General features: G+C 34.5%; 3 protein-coding genes across 3 annotated transcripts; 1 reads left to right on the forward strand and 2 right to left on the reverse strand.

Annotated features, from left to right (window-relative positions):
• Window positions 1–7,453: 7,453 nt before the first annotated feature.
• LOC116183028 lies at window positions 7,454–10,013 on the forward strand. The gene is made up of 4 exons (XM_031503625.1): window positions 7,454–8,381; window positions 8,441–9,234; window positions 9,296–9,502; window positions 9,557–10,013. The coding sequence occupies exons 1-4, from the start codon at window positions 7,454–7,456 to the stop codon at window positions 9,689–9,691; spliced, it is 2,064 nt and encodes a 687-aa protein (XP_031359485.1). The 3' UTR covers window positions 9,692–10,013.
• A 16-nt stretch (window positions 10,014–10,029) lies between these two features.
• Window positions 10,030–12,123, reverse strand: LOC116183029. The gene has a single exon (XM_031503626.1). The coding sequence runs from the start codon at window positions 12,121–12,123 to the stop codon at window positions 10,030–10,032; it is 2,094 nt and encodes a 697-aa protein (XP_031359486.1).
• A 1,360-nt stretch (window positions 12,124–13,483) lies between these two features.
• Window positions 13,484–16,938, reverse strand: LOC116183030. Its single transcript, XM_031503627.1, has 3 exons — window positions 16,808–16,938; window positions 14,138–14,368; window positions 13,484–13,954 (listed from the first exon to the last, which is right to left on the reverse strand). The coding sequence occupies exons 1-3, from the start codon at window positions 16,817–16,819 to the stop codon at window positions 13,484–13,486; spliced, it is 714 nt and encodes a 237-aa protein (XP_031359487.1). The 5' UTR covers window positions 16,820–16,938.
• Window positions 16,939–18,951: the final 2,013 nt, after the last annotated feature.

An 18,951-nucleotide genomic window follows, 5' to 3' on the forward strand; every position in this document is an offset into this window, starting at 1 on the left:
ATTTTGGTTTAAATTGAGCTAGTTTGGAATTTTACCTTTGAGGTTAAAATCTTTGTTTATGTGTGAATGTTTAGTGGTTTTGTAAATATGGCAGAAATTAACGTATCAAGCCATTCTTCTAACGTTGTGTAAGATATTAATAATATGTATGTACAGAAGAAATAAAACCGATACCTTAATGCAACGCATTGAAGGTTAGTCATCGTTAATTTTTATTATTTTTACATCAAAATCATTTGAGTAGATGAGTAATTAATGTACATCCCACAGCATGTGGTTTACGAAGTTTTTGGACCAGACAGCAACACTACTAATAGCGGTAGCACTTCACAAAATGAGGTTATTAGGTCCCTATGCAGCAGGTAATCCACCATATATATTTTCAGTCGATCCCAGAACATGATGATGCAACTGTAGGTGCCGTAAATAATGCAAAAAGACGAACCTGGACCTACGAGGAAACACGTGCTCTTATAGCAAGTGTTGAAGTTTATAAAGATCATTTGCACCACGTCAAGAACCGCAAGCTTGTGTGGGACTGGGACATCAGCCACGATTTGTTAAGTCAACAAATTGAATATTCTGCAGAAGTTTGTAAAAAAAAGTGGCTCAATCTTGTTAAAACGTATAAAAATTATAAGGACTTGAAAATCAACACGCTTTTTATTTTTTAAACAAATGGACGAAATTTTGGGGTTGGAACCAAATATTTCTTCCCCTAATAATAATTTTTGAAAATACACAAAATTCGCGATAGTTTTTGAACACACCTCGTATATATGTACCTATACGTACAAACACATTGCAAAATTTAGAATAACGATCTATTTAAAAAAATACATAAACAGTACACAATCTTATAAAAAAACGAAAAGACATATTATAAAAGGAAATTCACATAAAAATTAAAGTATAATGTTCTTACACTAGGTATATGCATATTGGAACAAATATAATACATATTTAACTGGTGAGCCATATCTCATATTTTGAGAAAGTGTACCTACCTATATGATTTAATTATAAAACAGTGTTAAATACTTTTCATTCGTCTGATAATATTTACGTTAGTGTGTGATATGAAACGAACTTGACTATCAAAGACACATCTGTGTTTTTTTCTATTAATTTATAACTAAAGTAATGCAAATTAAAGGAATCTGTATGAAATTCTTTATAAATGAAACAAACTTCATTACGTGCATTCACCAAAATAAATAAAGTATTAATCCAAATAACATACATAAATCGGTATTTAGTACAAACACACTATTTTTCCGGAATATTGTATTTCCATGTGACATTTTTTGAGTAGAAAAAACTGAACAGTCGATGAAGGTTTCAATTATATCGGAAACAGAAATTATATTCTTGAAATTTGGTATGTCTCTATATACTCGTACATCAATGGGAACTTTGTTTTTGTCAATCGTTAAAACATCCAAAAGACCAATCTGACTATTAAACCTTTCGGCAACTTTTAATTGATACTTAACGGCAAGAGTATAAGTTAAATTTTTGCTACATGTAACGACATTAGCAAACGATTTTGATTGCTTATGCTTAAGATTCATATTTTAAAGATGACATATATATATATATATATATATATATATATATTATATATATATATATATATATATATATATGCCCAGGTTTTAATGGCGGGGAAGATAGTTTTTGATACAAAGCATGATGTTTGGAAATAAGATTTGATAATTTATGTTCTACAACAGTACTGTCGATACTACTTGATAATACAATTTGTAAAATTTGTCTCAATAAAATGTATAATTTCCAATATTTATTTCCCATTGGAATTAAATTTCCGAGCATCATGCCCGCACACAAAATAAATGTTTTCATTTCAGAACATGACATACGTATACTTTTGCTCTTTAAATGTTCGATAGAAATTCCAGGTGGTTTATTTATGTTTTCCTTCCCATAATCAAAGTACTTAATTTTTGAAGTTAAGGTTTCAATGGTGAATAACTTATCTACTATAACAAACTGATAAAGAATTTCTGTAATATCAAAAAGGGCCACGCCTTCAAAAATGTCATAAGCTATGACCACGGAATAATTCTCACACACATGAAAGCTTTGTATATTATTCCAAACGTACTGTTCTTTAATCCCAGTCAATTTAAGATTGTTTAGTTGGACATCTTCTTCATAGTTAGCGTAAGTTCAAATCATCCTCTTTACCTCCACTAGTTGATGCTCAATTTCAAGCCGTGAACAACGACAAAATCGACAATAATGGGTAGCCCTAAAACTTTCTGTAAATCCTAACATTTTGTTAAGGCCTAAGTTATCACCCAACAACAATGTTAATACAAAATAAACTTTGAAACTTTTATTTTCAATATGAACATTTATTGGTAGCTATCCATCTTATAACGACTCAAAACGGGGTGAAATTGACTAAGTGGATTTATAAAGACACTAAACCTTCCCCATACTTCTTTTAATTGTTTCAGGTTTTAGTAAAACCACTTGATGAACATTTATGCCATGTGATTCAATTAATTTTGAAAACATTATCGTGCTGCCAAAATTCGGAACTATGAAACAATAAAGTAAGAAATATATTTTCTAATCGAGATTGGTATTTAAATGGAATACAGGGAATGGAACTGTACACTGCCCCAAGCTTGTGGATACCACCGTGGGAACCCTTGGGTTCCCAGTCTCATAGTCATCGTAATATATAAATAACGGTAATACAATATCTTTGACCTGAAATTTTTTAATTTTAGATTTCCAAAACTGTGTTTGCATAATGTTTGACGTGTCTACATTTGATTCTTCTTTTAATTCTTCTATGTAACTTAGTATCTCACAGAATACGCCAGGTAACTCAATGAATTTTTTTAATACTTTACTCAATGGTATGAACTGATAAGAATAATTTTGAGGTAAACCTGCACCATCTTTAATTTTGTCTAAACTTTGCCCAACAAGATACTCTTCTGGAGGTATATAATTTTTTGATTTCTGGAGACATTTTAATCGAAGGTATTCACTTTCTAGCCCCTCAAACATATTTTGAAGCTGATAAATAAAGCCAGTAGTGGTCTCTTGGTCATTATAAGCAATATTGTATTTATTTGTCAAAGACACCAAATACTTTTTAAACAGATCAAGTGGTTCTGAAAAGAGATTACCAATAGAATCTATGACACTGAACATTTTTACGATTTAATGTGCTATCGCTATAAAATTTATAGATAAGGGACGAAACATTTTGATTTGATGTTTCTGTAAATAAGTTAGGTAAAGTTTGTAATGCATTCGGATCACTATTTGATATTAAATCACTATTAACGTGAGGATGAATTGTGGTGTGTGTTTGAACATCATTCAAATTACATATTTCCGATTCCCTTCCAATACATGGTTCTGTTTCATGTGCGGTTTGTACAAAATACTGGTTTTTTTTGTATTTTTTGGTGTAGATTGTGTCAAATGTTCTTTTAAATGTTTTTGAAATGAATTAAGGGAGAGGAAGTTTCTTAAACAGTTTAACTCGGCACAATAATATTTATCATCTTTGTTTAAATTATAGGCGGTTTTGAAATGGCTACTGAGAATTTTACAACTTCTATATGAGATATGGCACATAAAACAAGTAGGCATATTTGTTTAAATATTATACTTTATCGTGATTGGTTATGTCAGCTATGACACAAGAGGTACTGCTATGCTTACTTGTTGTTACAGTTTTGAAAACCACTTCCTGTACAAATAACCATACATGCTTGGATTCCACGGGATACTCTAGGTTTAATGCATGTATTGTTTTATAAAGCAATTCTAAGGTTCTAATTGCCGATTTGACCAAATACCTCATACCATTTAAGTACACATAGACTTCAGAATCCTTATTTCCTACGACCGCACCAAAAGGTTGAAGCGGAAATTCATATTCGGTTAACTTCTGTTTCCGTTTCTCGATCAGTTGGTCCAAGTCACCAATATCCTATAATAAAATTATATTTATAATTCAAATATGAATAAATATAGGTGACTTACATTAACGTTTATGAAAAAGCTCTCTTGAATTTCACTTCTCGTTGGTCTCCAGCAGCTATGTTCACTGAAAGAAATAATATTACCAGAATTTCGGTAATTTTGTATTCTGCTATAGATGCAAAATTTTCTTTATCTTTACAAAAACAAATTGTGTTGGTTGTATACCAAGAAGTATTGAACGCACCCCCATTACGGTAAAATACATTTAGTTGTTATTACCGAATGGTATGAATTTATTATCACACGATTAATTATTATTACAAAGGTATTAAGTTATAATTTGATACTGCATTCATAACATTAAGTTTGCTACTCCCACATAATCAAAGTGTTGATGGAAGCAAAAGTACTGCTGCACAGAAAAAATAAAGCATTCGTTTACTATTACAAACAAAGTGAGTACTGTACAATTTTTACTGTATTTTTCCTACGTGTGATTTGTTATAAGCATTAGCGTCAGTGTAATAATATCCAACTTTTTGTTAAGGATGTTGAATTTCCATTGTTCGCCCTTCGCAGTTCGTGCAGTAGGTACTGTAGTTTCTGGCGTTCTTATGCTTACCAGCCATTAGTTACTGCGATTTGCGAACGTTTCTGAAGTGTGGCCATAACAGTTATTTTTAGTGTTTTTGAAAGTTAGTGCGATATCGGAAATGGCAGATGAAGATGTGGTGGCGTATTTGCATACGTGCACTGATAAAAATTGTACGCGATTGGAGTCGTCATTACCTTACAATAACGCCCTACGACTACTTAAAAACCGGCCATCATTCATCTCGCACCTCTTGGTACGGTGATATACACCTATTCTCGGGCGGTCTAAAATCCATAAACGACATAAAGTGCAATTAGTGAGTCGTTTTACGCCTTACCTTCACAACAATTTAAACCATGAAAACCGTTTTTTTGTCGCAGATAGCTCAGACTGCGTTTTCCTGGTACTGTGTGTTCAGCGGTTGTTTTCCTAACTTTCGACTTCTGTACTGTTCATCTCACCTTACTTATTGTTATATTCAATTTTTCCGGAATGCTACATGACCTGATTCTGAACGCTCTATTCGTCGTACCATACAGTGAATAGAACCTTTCCTCATACTTCGTATTGTGTCTTTTGCACTTACGGTTACTTGACTAGCTCACGATTATTCCCGCGACCAGATTCAAGGATGCTATAGCTCTCATGCTACTATATAAAACAAAAGATGTACCTAGGTACATATGTTTCATGATGTGGTTTTGTTTTATAAAGGAATACGATAGCTTTGGAATCCTGAAATCTGATAGCAGTAAGTCTCGAGCCAGGCATTTGTGACCAAACTGCAAAGGACTCAATACGCAGTATAAGAAAAGAGCGGAAACCATGCGAAACAAACATAAAAACAAAAACATTTTCAAAGGGTTATTTATTGGATACTTTACATTATATGTATGTTAATATTTAATATCATCTATATATCTAGATATACTATATGATTATGTATAACTCAAAAGTAGTAAACATTTATTATTGTAGCATTACCTTTTTGACATTTTGAACTATTGAGAGAAATACGTTTATTACTAAATTGTTAATGAACTTCGGAACTACAGAAAGGTTTATATTATATAATAATAAGATAAATAGATTAGAATTAGTAAATTAATATATTTTCTAAATTGGCTTCTGGACATTCACCTTTGTGCAATTTTAATTAAATTACAAAATAAAAATCTATGATAATGGTTAATTAGCTTTTTGTTGAAGCCGATAAACAATAGTAGATAAACTAGTTAAAAATAGAAAGGTAAAATGTTTGCATTGTCACCGCTTTATAATATATAAAAAAAACTGACTTGTGTGAAATTGTGACTGATATGATAAAACTGTACGTGTATATTGTTAAGGAACCCCCAATAAACAGGTGATAATACTTAGGATTATGGTATTATTAGTTAAAAATTAGGAGAAACATTTACAGACGGTAACGCTAATCGATTCCCCATCTTAGGGTTATAAAAAGTTTGCAGTCCCTAGAAACAGTAATTGTGTTTGGGTAAGGAGCAAGCAAATCTTCGAGGGGCAAATACGTATATTTTTCAGTTCGACTCACTTCAAATGCGTAGTAATGGTCGTCAAAGGTAATTGTCTCATAAAGAAAGCATGAGAAATATACTTTAGAGTTTTCAGTTAGCAGAATTTTGTCAATGATTGCAAAGACTGGTTGAAGGGCCTCCTCAGATATGTCAACAGTAATGATTCCACAGGGTTTCCATAAAACACCACACATTTTTACCCAGGAAACCGAATGCGTAAAGTTCACTTCTGGATTTGCTCTATAACTATGCTCATTTTCCAGGCGGACTTTCTTACCAAACTGCAACTTTGCAGGCAAGGATTTCTTTAGAAACAACTCATTGAGAATAAGTTGATTTTTCATTGCCAGAGTTTTGCAAACATTTCTCCTGTTACATGAAGCCCTTGCTTAGTGATGTTGATGGAAATTTTACACTTTGTAACTTACAAAAATGACGGTAAAATTACAGGGAAATTTCAGAAACCCTATAAATTACTGAAATCTTTGAAATTTATGAAATTTATTAAGTTTCATAAATTACATAAATTACGGTAACTTACGTGAAATTTCATCAAGGTTAACGAGTTTCATTTTACCCCTCCCATTGCTTTTATTGGAATTATGTTGCATTGTGCTTACGGCTTACCGCGTGTCGCCTTGTGTAATTGTGCTGACTTTAGTTTTGCGTACCTATGCCTATGCGTCTCTTGTGTGTTGTGTTGACGAATCAGTAAAATAATATACCTAATCTATTGGATTCAACGAACAAGGTATCTAAATTAAATTATTAATGTTGTCACTAAATTAAGATCACATAAATCTGGTAGAACGTAGAAGTACCTATTTAACAAGTAGGTAGACAGACTTAACCCGACGTTAACTATCTGTGAAATCATATGATTATATTTATTCTACTATGTCAATGCGGTAAATTTTTAAGAAAAATAAATTGCGTTTCTACCAGATATGTGTATGATATAATATATCACGTTTTTTATGATAAATAAATACAATGATGTATCAGAAACGTCAAATTTAACGTGCAGGTTATCTGTCAAAAAACGTTATTTTGCATTGTTTAGTATAGGCAAAATAACGTTTTCTACAAATAACCTGCACGTTAAATTTAACGTTTCTGAATTCTGATACATTACAGGGCTGAATCTCGAATATTTTTCCAGCATTATGGTTAAACCAAGGTCTTCAGTGTGGATGTATTTTGAAGAATGTATAGATAGTAATAAAAAAACAACATGTGTTCAATGCAAATTTTGCAAAGAAAAATATTCAAAAAATTCCACTAGGATGAAAATCCTATTGGAAATTGCATGAAAGCCCCCACCAGTATTCGCTCTAAAATGACAGCTTCATCGCGTACGTCTAGTCCTAGTACTAGTACTAGTACTACTAGTTGTAGTCGTCATGAGAGTAATGTTGAAAAAAATACAGTACGCACTTTATCTGCCGTTACACCCGTTAAAAAATCAAATTACATTTCTAACAAACAAAGATCCATGGTAGAAAGTTTTGTAGACGTAATGAAAGTAGAAGAACATCAACAACTGACAGCCTTATTTGCAAAGGCAGTGTTTACTAGTAATACACCACTATCAATTACAGAAAACAGAAACTGGAAACTATTCTTTAAAAGACTGAGACCCTCCTTTACGTTACCTGGGCGATATCTGTTATCACATCGTCTACTTGACGAAGAATTTGAGAGAGTACAAATTCATGTGGAGGAAACTTTGAACATTTCAGAAAATTTGGCCCTTCAGTGTGATGGGTGGTCAAATTTAAGAAACGAAAGTGTCATTAACGTTATCATCACAACCCCGCGCCCTTTATTTGTCAAGTCTGTTTTAAGTGGCACTGCAAGTCATACTGCTACCTATTTAGAAGGTATCATGTTAGAGATAATCGAGAAATATGGGTCACATAAATTTAGCGCAATAGTTGCCGACAATGCCGCTAATATGCGTAAAGCAGCACGTAACATACAAGAGAAATATCCCCATATTGTGTCATATGGTTGTATGGCACACACTCTTCATTTGATGTGCTCAGATATATTGCGAGTAGAATCTGTTGAGCAGATCATTGTGTCTGTTAAGAATATTGTTAAGACCATAATGTCCAGTCAGATATTGCGAGCAAAACTAGAAGAAATAAAAAAGGACATGAAACTTACAACTTCGTTAAGTATGCCTGTCAAAACAAGGTGGGGTTCACATGTTAAATCAATGGAAGATCTCGTTAAGTGCAAATTTGCCTTGCAAAGACTTAGTATAACAGAAGACACACAAAAAGTTGTTCATACTATAAAACCCGTTATCCTAAGTGAGGATTTTTGGGTCAGTGTGGAGGTGTAATAAACCTTTTAAAGCCCATAACACAAAGTATAACACTTCTGGAAGGTGATAGTCCTTCTATTCATTTAGTGTGCAAATCCTTCAATGCAATAAATTTAGAATTTGATTCTAATTTACAACTGCTAAAATTACAAGAAACGGAGAGGAATAACATATTACAAAAATTTTCAGAAAGGCAGCAGTATGCAATGCAACCTGTCCACATGGCTGCTGATCTGTTAAATCCTCACTCTGTTGGCTCATACTTGTCAAGTGAACAAAAAATGCGTGCTATGAAGTTTATTAATGGTTTGGCAAAAGACATGATGTTGCCAACTGCAATAGCAGAATTAGGTCACTACATGGGCAAACTCCATTTCTTTGCAGAGAATTTTTTGTGGGAAGTACTACCTACGGTTGATGCAATAACTTGGTGGAAAGGTTATTGTGGAGATCTCTCACTTTCAAAATTAGCTGTACGGATTCTCACAATGCCATGTACATCAGCTGCCACCGAAAGAAGCTTTAGCACTCAAAGTTTAATTCACACAAACAGAAGAAATAGGTTAACAAGCAAAAGAGCTATAAAACTAAATTATATTCAGCACAACAGTAAATTGTTTAGTTCTCAAGAACCTACGACGGTTCAGGATGACAGAAACTTCCAGCATCAGCAATCAAATATTAATAACCCTGAAGCACCACCTACTAGCAGTTCCAAAGAAAAGTACTCACGAAAATCATTCTCAACCAATCAAGTTTGTTCAGAGAGTTCTGATTCTGACTCTGTAAGTTACATAGGTACAGTACAGCACCTGTATGTCCTATTACAATTTATTTTCTGTATAGAATATTTCGTGGACGTCGGATATAGAAGGAAATGGAAACTCTGACGATGACTTTAGTTACAATGATACCCCGTCTGATGCAGAAGAGGAGCATATTGATGAAACTCCCCAAACCAAAGGACAGAAACGCAAACGCGATACTACTTGTCTACTTAGTGCAAGTCATATTGCTGGTTCCGACAGTAAAGATGATTCATTAGAAGTACTGGTAATATAAGTGAACAAGTACATTTTCCGATATATTATATTATTTTACTTTCAGAACTGCAGTATACATAATGCAGATGAGTCCGTATATGATCCTGATCCCCAAGAATCCCTACTCGAATCTGATCTTCAGTCAATAAGCTGTAAGTCGTTTTACAAAGAAACAATACCGATAACACGCAGAAAGTAGCGTAAAGTACAAGTACAAGTGATTCAACCATTTTAGTTAATTAAAGAAGACTGTGAATTTCTTTTTTATTAGTTTGATAAGTAGTTCATTTGTTTCGTGCTATAGCATAAGTTTATGTCTATTATACAATGTTACTTTGGGTTAGGAGTTTAAGTTTTTAGTTTTTCTTATGTTGATTTACAATATACCTACTTCTAAACGTATTACCCATGAGTCTTTTCCAGCAAAGTATCAAACATCCACACTACACAATAAAATATCTTCCAAAACTCGTATATTTCATAAATTTCATAAATTACAGACAAAACTGTAAGTTACGTCATAAATTACGTGGTAAGTTACAAAAAGATAAATTTCATGAAATTAAACATCACTACCCTTGCTGCCATTTTGGAAACCCTGTGCTTTGCTTCGAATCTCATTGTCCAGACATGACGCAATGGTCCAAATTTTAGGAGCATGTCAGGATAATGAGTTAGAAAATGGAATTTGGGCTTCAGTGTTTCACCAGAAACCTGGCGATACAATGCGTTGAAATCTCGAATCAAATATTTTAACTGTTCCACCGTATCACTATATACCCTGTGATTAAGCAGTCTCTCCAATATTTTTCTCAAAGCAAGATATAACTCCCAAGTTTCATCACCGACAGGAACATAATAACCGGCAATAAGGCCAAAGTACCTCATCAAGGTTAACATTTCAATTGCCGAGGTTTTAATCCTCACGGAGTTAGCAGCTTCCAAAATTATACAAGAAGTAGGCTTTGACCCTGAATCCGGACCGTAATCGAAAGAAACTAATTTGCTTATAAGGGTGTTATAATGAGGCATAGATCTCGAAATTAAATTATTTATAACAAAAGTCATAACATATCGAGCAGTTCCTTCAAGAATATCGTGCATAACATCAACCGCAGTATGTTCAAAGGGATCGAAACCATTTAGCTCAAGCCAACAACATGATTCCTTTATGCCAGTTTTGGATACATCCTTCATCTCAAGCTGCTGAAGGTATGAATTCATGTCCCTCATCAGTTCATTGTTTTGGATAGTCATACTTTGCATGCATTTTTTTGGAGCATTGCAAATCCTACAATAGTGATTAGCGACGAAGCTTTCAGTGAAACCAAGTATAGAGTTAAGTCCTAAATTATCGCCAGTTAAGCAGACTACCTTAAACTTTATGACCCCCGTGAAAAATTCTGTGGTAATGGTAATACCTGTAGTGTGCAAATAATTAAGTTCATCAATGGCTGGTTGGAACACTTTTTTGTTTTTAAATTGGGTCTTGTCGGAAGAATGACATAGAGATAACATAAAAGTGTGGTTTAGCTGAGAAACGATATGTGGAGGAAGTGCAGGTATAGAAACATATAGACCCCCTAATTTATGAATGCCCGCATGGCTCCCTAGTACATTGGATATTTCAAAATCGTCGTAGAAAATAACGAGCGGCAGAACAACAGTCAGTGGATCATTACTTAAAAAAGGTGATTTATATAGGTTCAGCCAAGCAGAGCCATGCATAACATTTTCCAGGCATTGGTTCGGCTCTTGGGTGTCGTATCTTCTTTCCTCGTTCTTCTCTCCACCCCATGTTGCCCCTCCACCTAACTCTTTTAGGTATTCGACAGTCTCTTTCAAAACAGTACCAATAGAAAAAAACTTAAGCAATACATTTCTCAAGGGAATCAACTCCATTGTGCATGTCCGAGGAGTTATAATTAACCTATTGTGTTTCATTAGTGTTTCTCTACGATAGCCCAGTACTACTTCCATTGGTGAAATGTAAGTTCCTAAAGATGCGAAGAGCTGAAACCTTTTATATTCTGACCGTAGGGGTTCCAAGCACTCATCAAGTAAAATTAAAGTCTCCTTCAAAGCTGACTGGACTTCATCAAAAGTGTTTCCTTCTTTCACCAAAGAAAGGAATTTGACTTGAAGATTTTCAGAAAGTTGTTGGTGAAATGATTGCATACCGTTCACAACAACCTGCACAGTGGAACGAGGAATGGCAGGGTTACTATACAATGACGCAAGGAACTGAGAAGTAATTGCAAGGAGTTGCTCCGACAGATCCACATTTCTCATGGAATGTTCATAAGCTACAATATTAAATCTGAGGGGCTCTAGAACTCCGTCATTGACATTATCGTAATTAACATTATCACCAGCAGAAGAAGGTCCTGGCTGTGGAGTTGATCTATGATTTGAATTTATTTCTACATTTATATCTGCAGTAACATTCTCATGCTTTGATTTCAAGTGACGACGGAAGGCATCCAAAGATGTGAACTGCCTGAAGCAGCCAGATTCACCACATTTGTATGCCAGCCATTTACGAAAATGAGTGAAACAATTTTTCCTTATGTGAAGGAGAAGGTCCTTCACCAAGGGGAATCGTTTCTTGCAAGAATGACAAGTTAACATCTTTCCTTCAAGCCGAGATCAACAAATAAAGTTTTCACTGCTGCAGTTGGTCTATCGTATGAAGTCGATATGCGATAAAAGCCTTTTTGAATAAAAAGCCAAACGTCATAAGCTAAAGGGGATATTCTGCAGCAGTGGCATGTATAATTTTAAATGTATTATCAACAGCTGAAATTAGGGAATCAAATTTGTACCGTACCCGTTCCACTATTACAAGGCACTCAACTAGTGATGAGAGTGACTCGCCTACTACGACAACCAGTGGTTGAAAAGTTAAATTCCAGGACTCTAGTTGACGTCGCTTATCTTCAAGCGTAGCGTCGAGGTCTGCGATGTTCGAGACGTGAAGAATGAAATTGGCCCTCACTTCGGCCCTGCTCACTTTTATCCCCTTCTTCTTGGTTGTTGTCCCCGTATTAAAGATGTACGGCAGGAGGAGAAGGCTGGTGTTTAGTTTACTCTCGATATTCACCTCTGAAACAATAGAAAATAAATAATAGTAATAGCAATATTTATTTTATATTTAAATTGAACTAATATTGCTAAACGTACCGTCAACACTTGATAGGCAGGTCTGAATGTTCTCTTTAAGGAATTCGTCCTTCGTAGTGGTACATTTCGTGGCGGCCTTCTGAAGAATCTTTGTGCTTACACTCTCCAGTGATTCACGGAGCAAGGCTTCGTCTTTGTCGGGAAAAATCCGTTGATAATCTAACGCTAAGAGTCGATATCCGCTGGGTCCCTTAAGTATGGGAAACTCTTCAATATAATCATGAAGATTCCCAGGATTATGATATAGATTCGCCAGCCGGGCCCTAGTTGTGCAACCCCAATGGCGTTCCACTTCCTCCCAAGGTGTTGCGCCTTCCACTGCGGTTTGGCAGAAAAGTATTGACTCTTCTACCCTTTCACTCTCGCCTAAAACAATCAGAAAAATATTCACATTATACGATTCGTTTGATGTGTAGGTATCTAGTGGGTATGGCACAGTGATGTGACGTTTTTGAACAGACTGCCAATACACTTATTTTCGACTTCATTTAAAAAATTTTTAATTTTATTTATTACTGGTATGAGGTACAATTTGACATTTGAGTATACACAAAAATAGTCAGCTGTTAAAAAAGCTATCAAGTGACGTCTCTGAATCTTTTGTTGAAACTATACAACGAGAAATTCACAGAGTTTCACCTGCCATGCTTCACTATGGACGATTTCACTACCTTCCATAAAAATCGATTATTTTCACATACTCACATAGAAGTGTACCAGTAATGAATAAATCTAATAAATTTTGAAGTAAAGTCGAAAATAAATATATAAATAAATAAATATCTCAAAAACATCTCTCTCACTCTGCCTAACCCTGTATATATGTATCAAGATTCTTACCCGCACCAAGGGTGGATAAATCAATGGGAGCTTCCTTCCTATTCTCTGTTCCCGAGTTCTCTGAGGTTGTGGAGCTAGAGGTGCCTTTCCGCTTCCGAAAGGGTTCTACTGCCTGCTTGCTAATAAGGTTACGTCTCTGTCTCAAGTAATAATTATACAGACTGCCGGATGGGTTTCTCTTGGGCTTTCCTTGTTGGGCAGAAATGTATGCTGTATAGTACAGCACTGGTGATTCACAGTTAAAAAGCTGTGCAATGCCTCTGGCGAGGGTTTGGAACCGTGCGAATGTAATATGAACTTGGGGATTGCGCTCAAATTTGTGATTAATTAATAATTTTACAATCTCCTTTCTTTGTCGTTGATGGAGAAGGCCAGTTTTGGCAGCCTCGCTGCTTAATATAATACGGCCCTGCAGACTGCTTAGCAGAACATTCCTTACCTGAATGAAGAAATAAAATAAGTGTATTGCAGGTAACGAGGCCATACAGCAAAAAGACAACAATTAATTAAATCAGCGTTACAACAAAATTGAAATAAAATAGTAAAACCATAATCCCATAATCTGCTTCTGACTTATCTAAGTATACTTGACTAATTGCAATACATACGAAATAAAACTTACATGTGCCGCATCATCTTGTTCCAAGATAGGTGTTGGGGGTGTGGGATGTGTTGGTGGAATCTCGTGTTGAGGCGACAGCAAATTCTGTTCCTCAAGTGAACCTGCTGCAGCTTGTTGGAGTGGAGATTCCACAAAGTTATCTCGAATAAAGCTCGAAATATTTGTGAGGAAGGATTGGGGGCTGCCTGGATCCGTACCTGATCCCTCAATACTAATCTTCTCAGTGGAGAGCTACAAACAAAACGACATGCATTAACTTATTCTAATCTACAGATCATGCACCTTGATCAAAAATTACACATTCGTAGGAAATTAGTTTGTGTGATAGCGTCGAGTGAGCATTTCTCACACAACGGTGAAAGACATGATACATGTATTGAAATTATTTTAGTTAAATGTAGTTTTCCAATAATAGTATTAATTTTCTAAGGAGCCATCTTACACCCCCTGGTAAACTTACCTCTATGGAAGTTCCCAGAGATTTAAATTTACCAGTAGGTGGGTAGGTACCACGGTCAGTTACCACGGTGATATTCAGCGTGGTAGGTACTTATATACTCGTAAGCACACGACTTACTAGAAAATATGCACAAAATAAATATCTGTCAGATATCAAGTTATGCGATAGTTTCAGTAATATCATTTATCTGCACATATCATCTAGTACCCATAATATAAGTTGATATATTTGTAAAATATAAAATTGGCAATCTTTAGCTCCCTAGGATCGACTGATTAAAAAAAATTGGCTTACTAACCCTGTTTATGTTTGAACACTCATTGTCGGCTTTTCACAACGTTAATTGAGCTAACAGTTTAACTCTGTCCCCTAGTACTGGCACTAGATTTGCGACATCACCTTCTGTCAGTAAGGTCAGTGCTGTGGTATCAATTCGGTTTTCTTAAAAAGCAAATGAGAATAAATCGTTAAATGTGTATTTTTTTAGCTTTAACCAAACTAATTCGGACGATACAGGGTGTTTGGCGCCACCGAAGTATTAAACGTTTTAAGACTATAATAAGGCAATCATCCTAAAAAAATGCACACGTCTGTAAGAGATAACGATCTATTTAACTACAATGTCTTGTAGAACATGCCACTTCCTGTTTACCGGAAGTCGGTCCCAGTTTTGTTATGTTGAATTGAATGCTATTTGAATTTTGATTCTTCAGAAGATTCCTCGTGCAATGGTATTACATGTCCCTATGTCTATTTTATGTTTTTTAGTTATTCCATATTTTCTATAAAAATTGACCTGAACTCACTAGTATGGAAATACTCGTATTTCCGTTATGCTACCAACTCAAACGAAAACTATTTCAGGAATTAAAGTGGCAGATTGGAACTATCATTGTTTTTTTCATACTAGTAAGTTCGTCAATTTTTAAAGAAAACATAGAATATCTCAACAGTTGAAAATAAGCATAGGGATATGTAATACCATTAGATGAAGAATATACTCTTATAGAATGAAAAAGTCAAATAAAAAATATACCCTTCCATTTAGAACAACAAAGTTGACATCGACTTCCTGTATAACCGTCTAATAGGTCAATTGCGGAAAATACCCTGTATACAATCATTGTTCTTACACTTGTTTTAACATTAATTAATAATAACAATAAGATAGACTTTATTAGACTATTATTGTCATATTATGTAGGCCCAAAATGTTAAAGAAATGAAATAATGCACATGAACTGCACAAAATAAATTAAAGAAACAAAAATACCAGCTTTATATTTAGTATACCTTTATATTTAAAATAATAAGAAGGCATACAAATACAATGTGTCCCGTCGATGCACTAAAGAAAGTCTTTATTTTAACTAAGTAATTATAATTTCCAAAAATTATTTACGTAACTGCAGTACCCTCAATTAACCCATTTAATACCGTTGGTGCATTTTCGAACCACGCCCTTTAATTTGTTTATATTAACAATTTTAGCTCTTCTGTTTCTGTTATATCAGTATGTATTATAGTATTCAACAAAATATTTCTAACAAATTTTATTGCTCTTTTGTGATTAGTAGTAATTTACAACATAAAACGTATCATTTTGTCAGTAAAAAAAAATGTAGCCAAACATTTGTTTTCCAATTTTAATTTTAATTGTTATCAAGATCTTTATATGTTACGAGCAATGTGGTTGACCGGTCAATGTTAATAATTAAATATTTTCACATACTTTCATAAGTGGCAATAGTTCCTCCCCCTTAAGCTTCCGGGGCCGTTAAAAAAATTTGCCTTCTCTTAATAATTGACCGGACTAACCCGATTGCCAGTAACATAAATAGGGGATGAAGTGAGTGTCGAGGAAATGTCAGAAGACCATTTATAACCACAACCAAAAACAAAAATTCAATTTTTTTAATTTCATTAGCTTGAGATTAATAGGGTTAATATCTGCAGTACCTAGGTTAAATATCTTTACTACGGGATACATTGTACTATTTGGTAGTCTAGAAAAAGGAATTGCATCATTCAAGTTTTACGTAGGTTAACCATAGGCGCCCACAGGAGGAAGAACATCATTGGATTAATGCTATTATAGGAGACCAAAGCAATCATTGCAGATTTAAAAATAAACTGAATCTTGCAGGCGCCCATGGGTACTGGTGCCATGCAAATATTTATTAACTAATTACAATTCAAATGAAACTTACCTGCAAACACATCAATATATTGGAAGAACCCCCAATTTGTAAGGAGGTTTGTCACAAGTTGATCCATACACACAGTTGTTTTTTACCCTCTTTTAACACTCACTTGACCGACTGAATACAGAGTAAAGACGACTATGCTATGATATTGGCGCAATTTTGAAACGCGAAGGTACAGTGGAGCGTTTTTGAACGCACAAACGCGAAAAATGACACTTCATCAGATGAAAAGATGTATTATAATCGTATGACCTTTCAATATACGATTGTAACACGGTTATTTTCCTTCTGCTGAAAACTAAAAATGTTTAAATGATCTTATATTTGTTGGCGTACTGAAGGCGAAATTGGACGTAAGATACTTTCGCATCTCTATTCCGCAGTACCATAATGGTGAAATACCTTTAATCGACTGCAGGAAACAACACTGTAAGACACACTCAGATAACCAAGAAAGCGAATTTCGCATTACCAGAAATGATCCACCTGAGTCATGGTTGTACTATCTTAGGAATAATACAAATTACGCTTTACGAGAAACAGAGATAATACAGTGGTTGTTACTGACGGCGAAATTTGATGTAACAGTAATAGTAATTTATGATTTATCAGTATAACAATTTATACATTATTTTCGGTCTTGAATCAAATTACGAGAATGATGAATGCACTTTCGTGCACTGAAGAAAAAACCATAGTACAATGCAGTGCAACCCACACAAAATGCGAATAACGCGTTACTATGGGTGAAGTACCCACTATTAAACAATGCTTGCATTGAGCAATTACTACCTTACATATACTACAAATTTAGTCTTAAGGAAGACGACGGGTGTGACGTCACAAATGTGCAAAGCTAATAACGCGGTATATCAGATGAAGTTGGACCACTTGCGTTGAAAATGGTTACGTCTAACCCTGTGTTGTTTATAGACGTAATTTTTGGATAAAAAATGTCTTTCTTTTATACGTAATATGTATTTCATATCAATTTTCGCATTATGAACGTGAATTTGTTCGAAGGTACTGCGAATATCGATACTGACGACGAATTTTACCTTTCGCCAAAAAAGCATTTTTATCAGTGTGGGGTTTGCCCCAGTATGTCGACGTATTCAAACGTAAGTACGAGTATTTCATTATCATAAAACGTTGACTAAGAAAGGTTGTTGGGTTTATTTCCATGTTACCCGTTACCATTGAATAAAATGTACCTACGCAATGCTGTTACCTAATGTTTATAAAACATCTTTATCACGTAGATTTTTTACGCGTCTTCCTCTGCAATCCCAGGGAGAAACTGAAAGGTAGAAAACGACAACATCTCGTCGAAATATAGGTGGTACTTAGGTAATTAATGTAAAGATGTTTTATTTACTACTGGCGACATAGGAATTACACCCCAAACATAACAAATTGATATTTTGCATCTAGAACAGAAAACATTGGATTTAATCATATTATATTTCAGAACAAAACGTAAAAAAGGACACTTTACCGTTCCTAACACCAGAAATGGTAAAAGAACTAATACCTTCAATAGGCGACAGAGCCCAATTTCAGGGGCATTTGGATCACTGGAAGATGATAATTAACGAAATTCCACAATCGTCTCCATTACCAGTAAGTACAATCCGAGGTGCAATCCGTAGTGTGTGTAAATTTCTTAGGGTAAATTTAAATCGATTATAAACAGAGATGCATTGCCGGTGGATTTAAATTGGCTCTAACAATTTACAAAGAAATTAAAATATGTACATAATAGCATTGAATAAATTATTCAATGATAATAGTGAACGTTGGGCTGTTGGAAATTTATTAGTGAAGTGGAAGGGGTTCGAATCTATGTAAATTACCTTATTCGTAGTTATCCATTTGGTTCCATTTGATTTCAAAATTTATTTATTTTGAATCTGATCGATCCTGAATCAGTCCGAAGGCGTTTCTTAAAACCTACTATAAAGTCTTATAAAAGCGGAAAAATTTCGTCCACGAATGTCTGATAGCATATACAAAATTGAAAAATTTCGTCCCAACGGAACGCGTCGTTTATATCACGAAATTTGTGTATTTGCCTAATTTCCCTCAGTATTTCCGTTGATCCTGTCGATACCGTTTTTCCAATGAAAATAAGATATTTTTAAAAA

Source organism: Photinus pyralis, unplaced genomic scaffold (genome assembly GCF_008802855.1).
Source record: "Photinus pyralis isolate 1611_PpyrPB1 unplaced genomic scaffold, Ppyr1.3 Ppyr1.4_unclustered_Scaffold966, whole genome shotgun sequence".
In the NCBI taxonomy this organism is placed as follows: Eukaryota; Metazoa; Arthropoda; class Insecta; order Coleoptera; family Lampyridae; genus Photinus; species Photinus pyralis.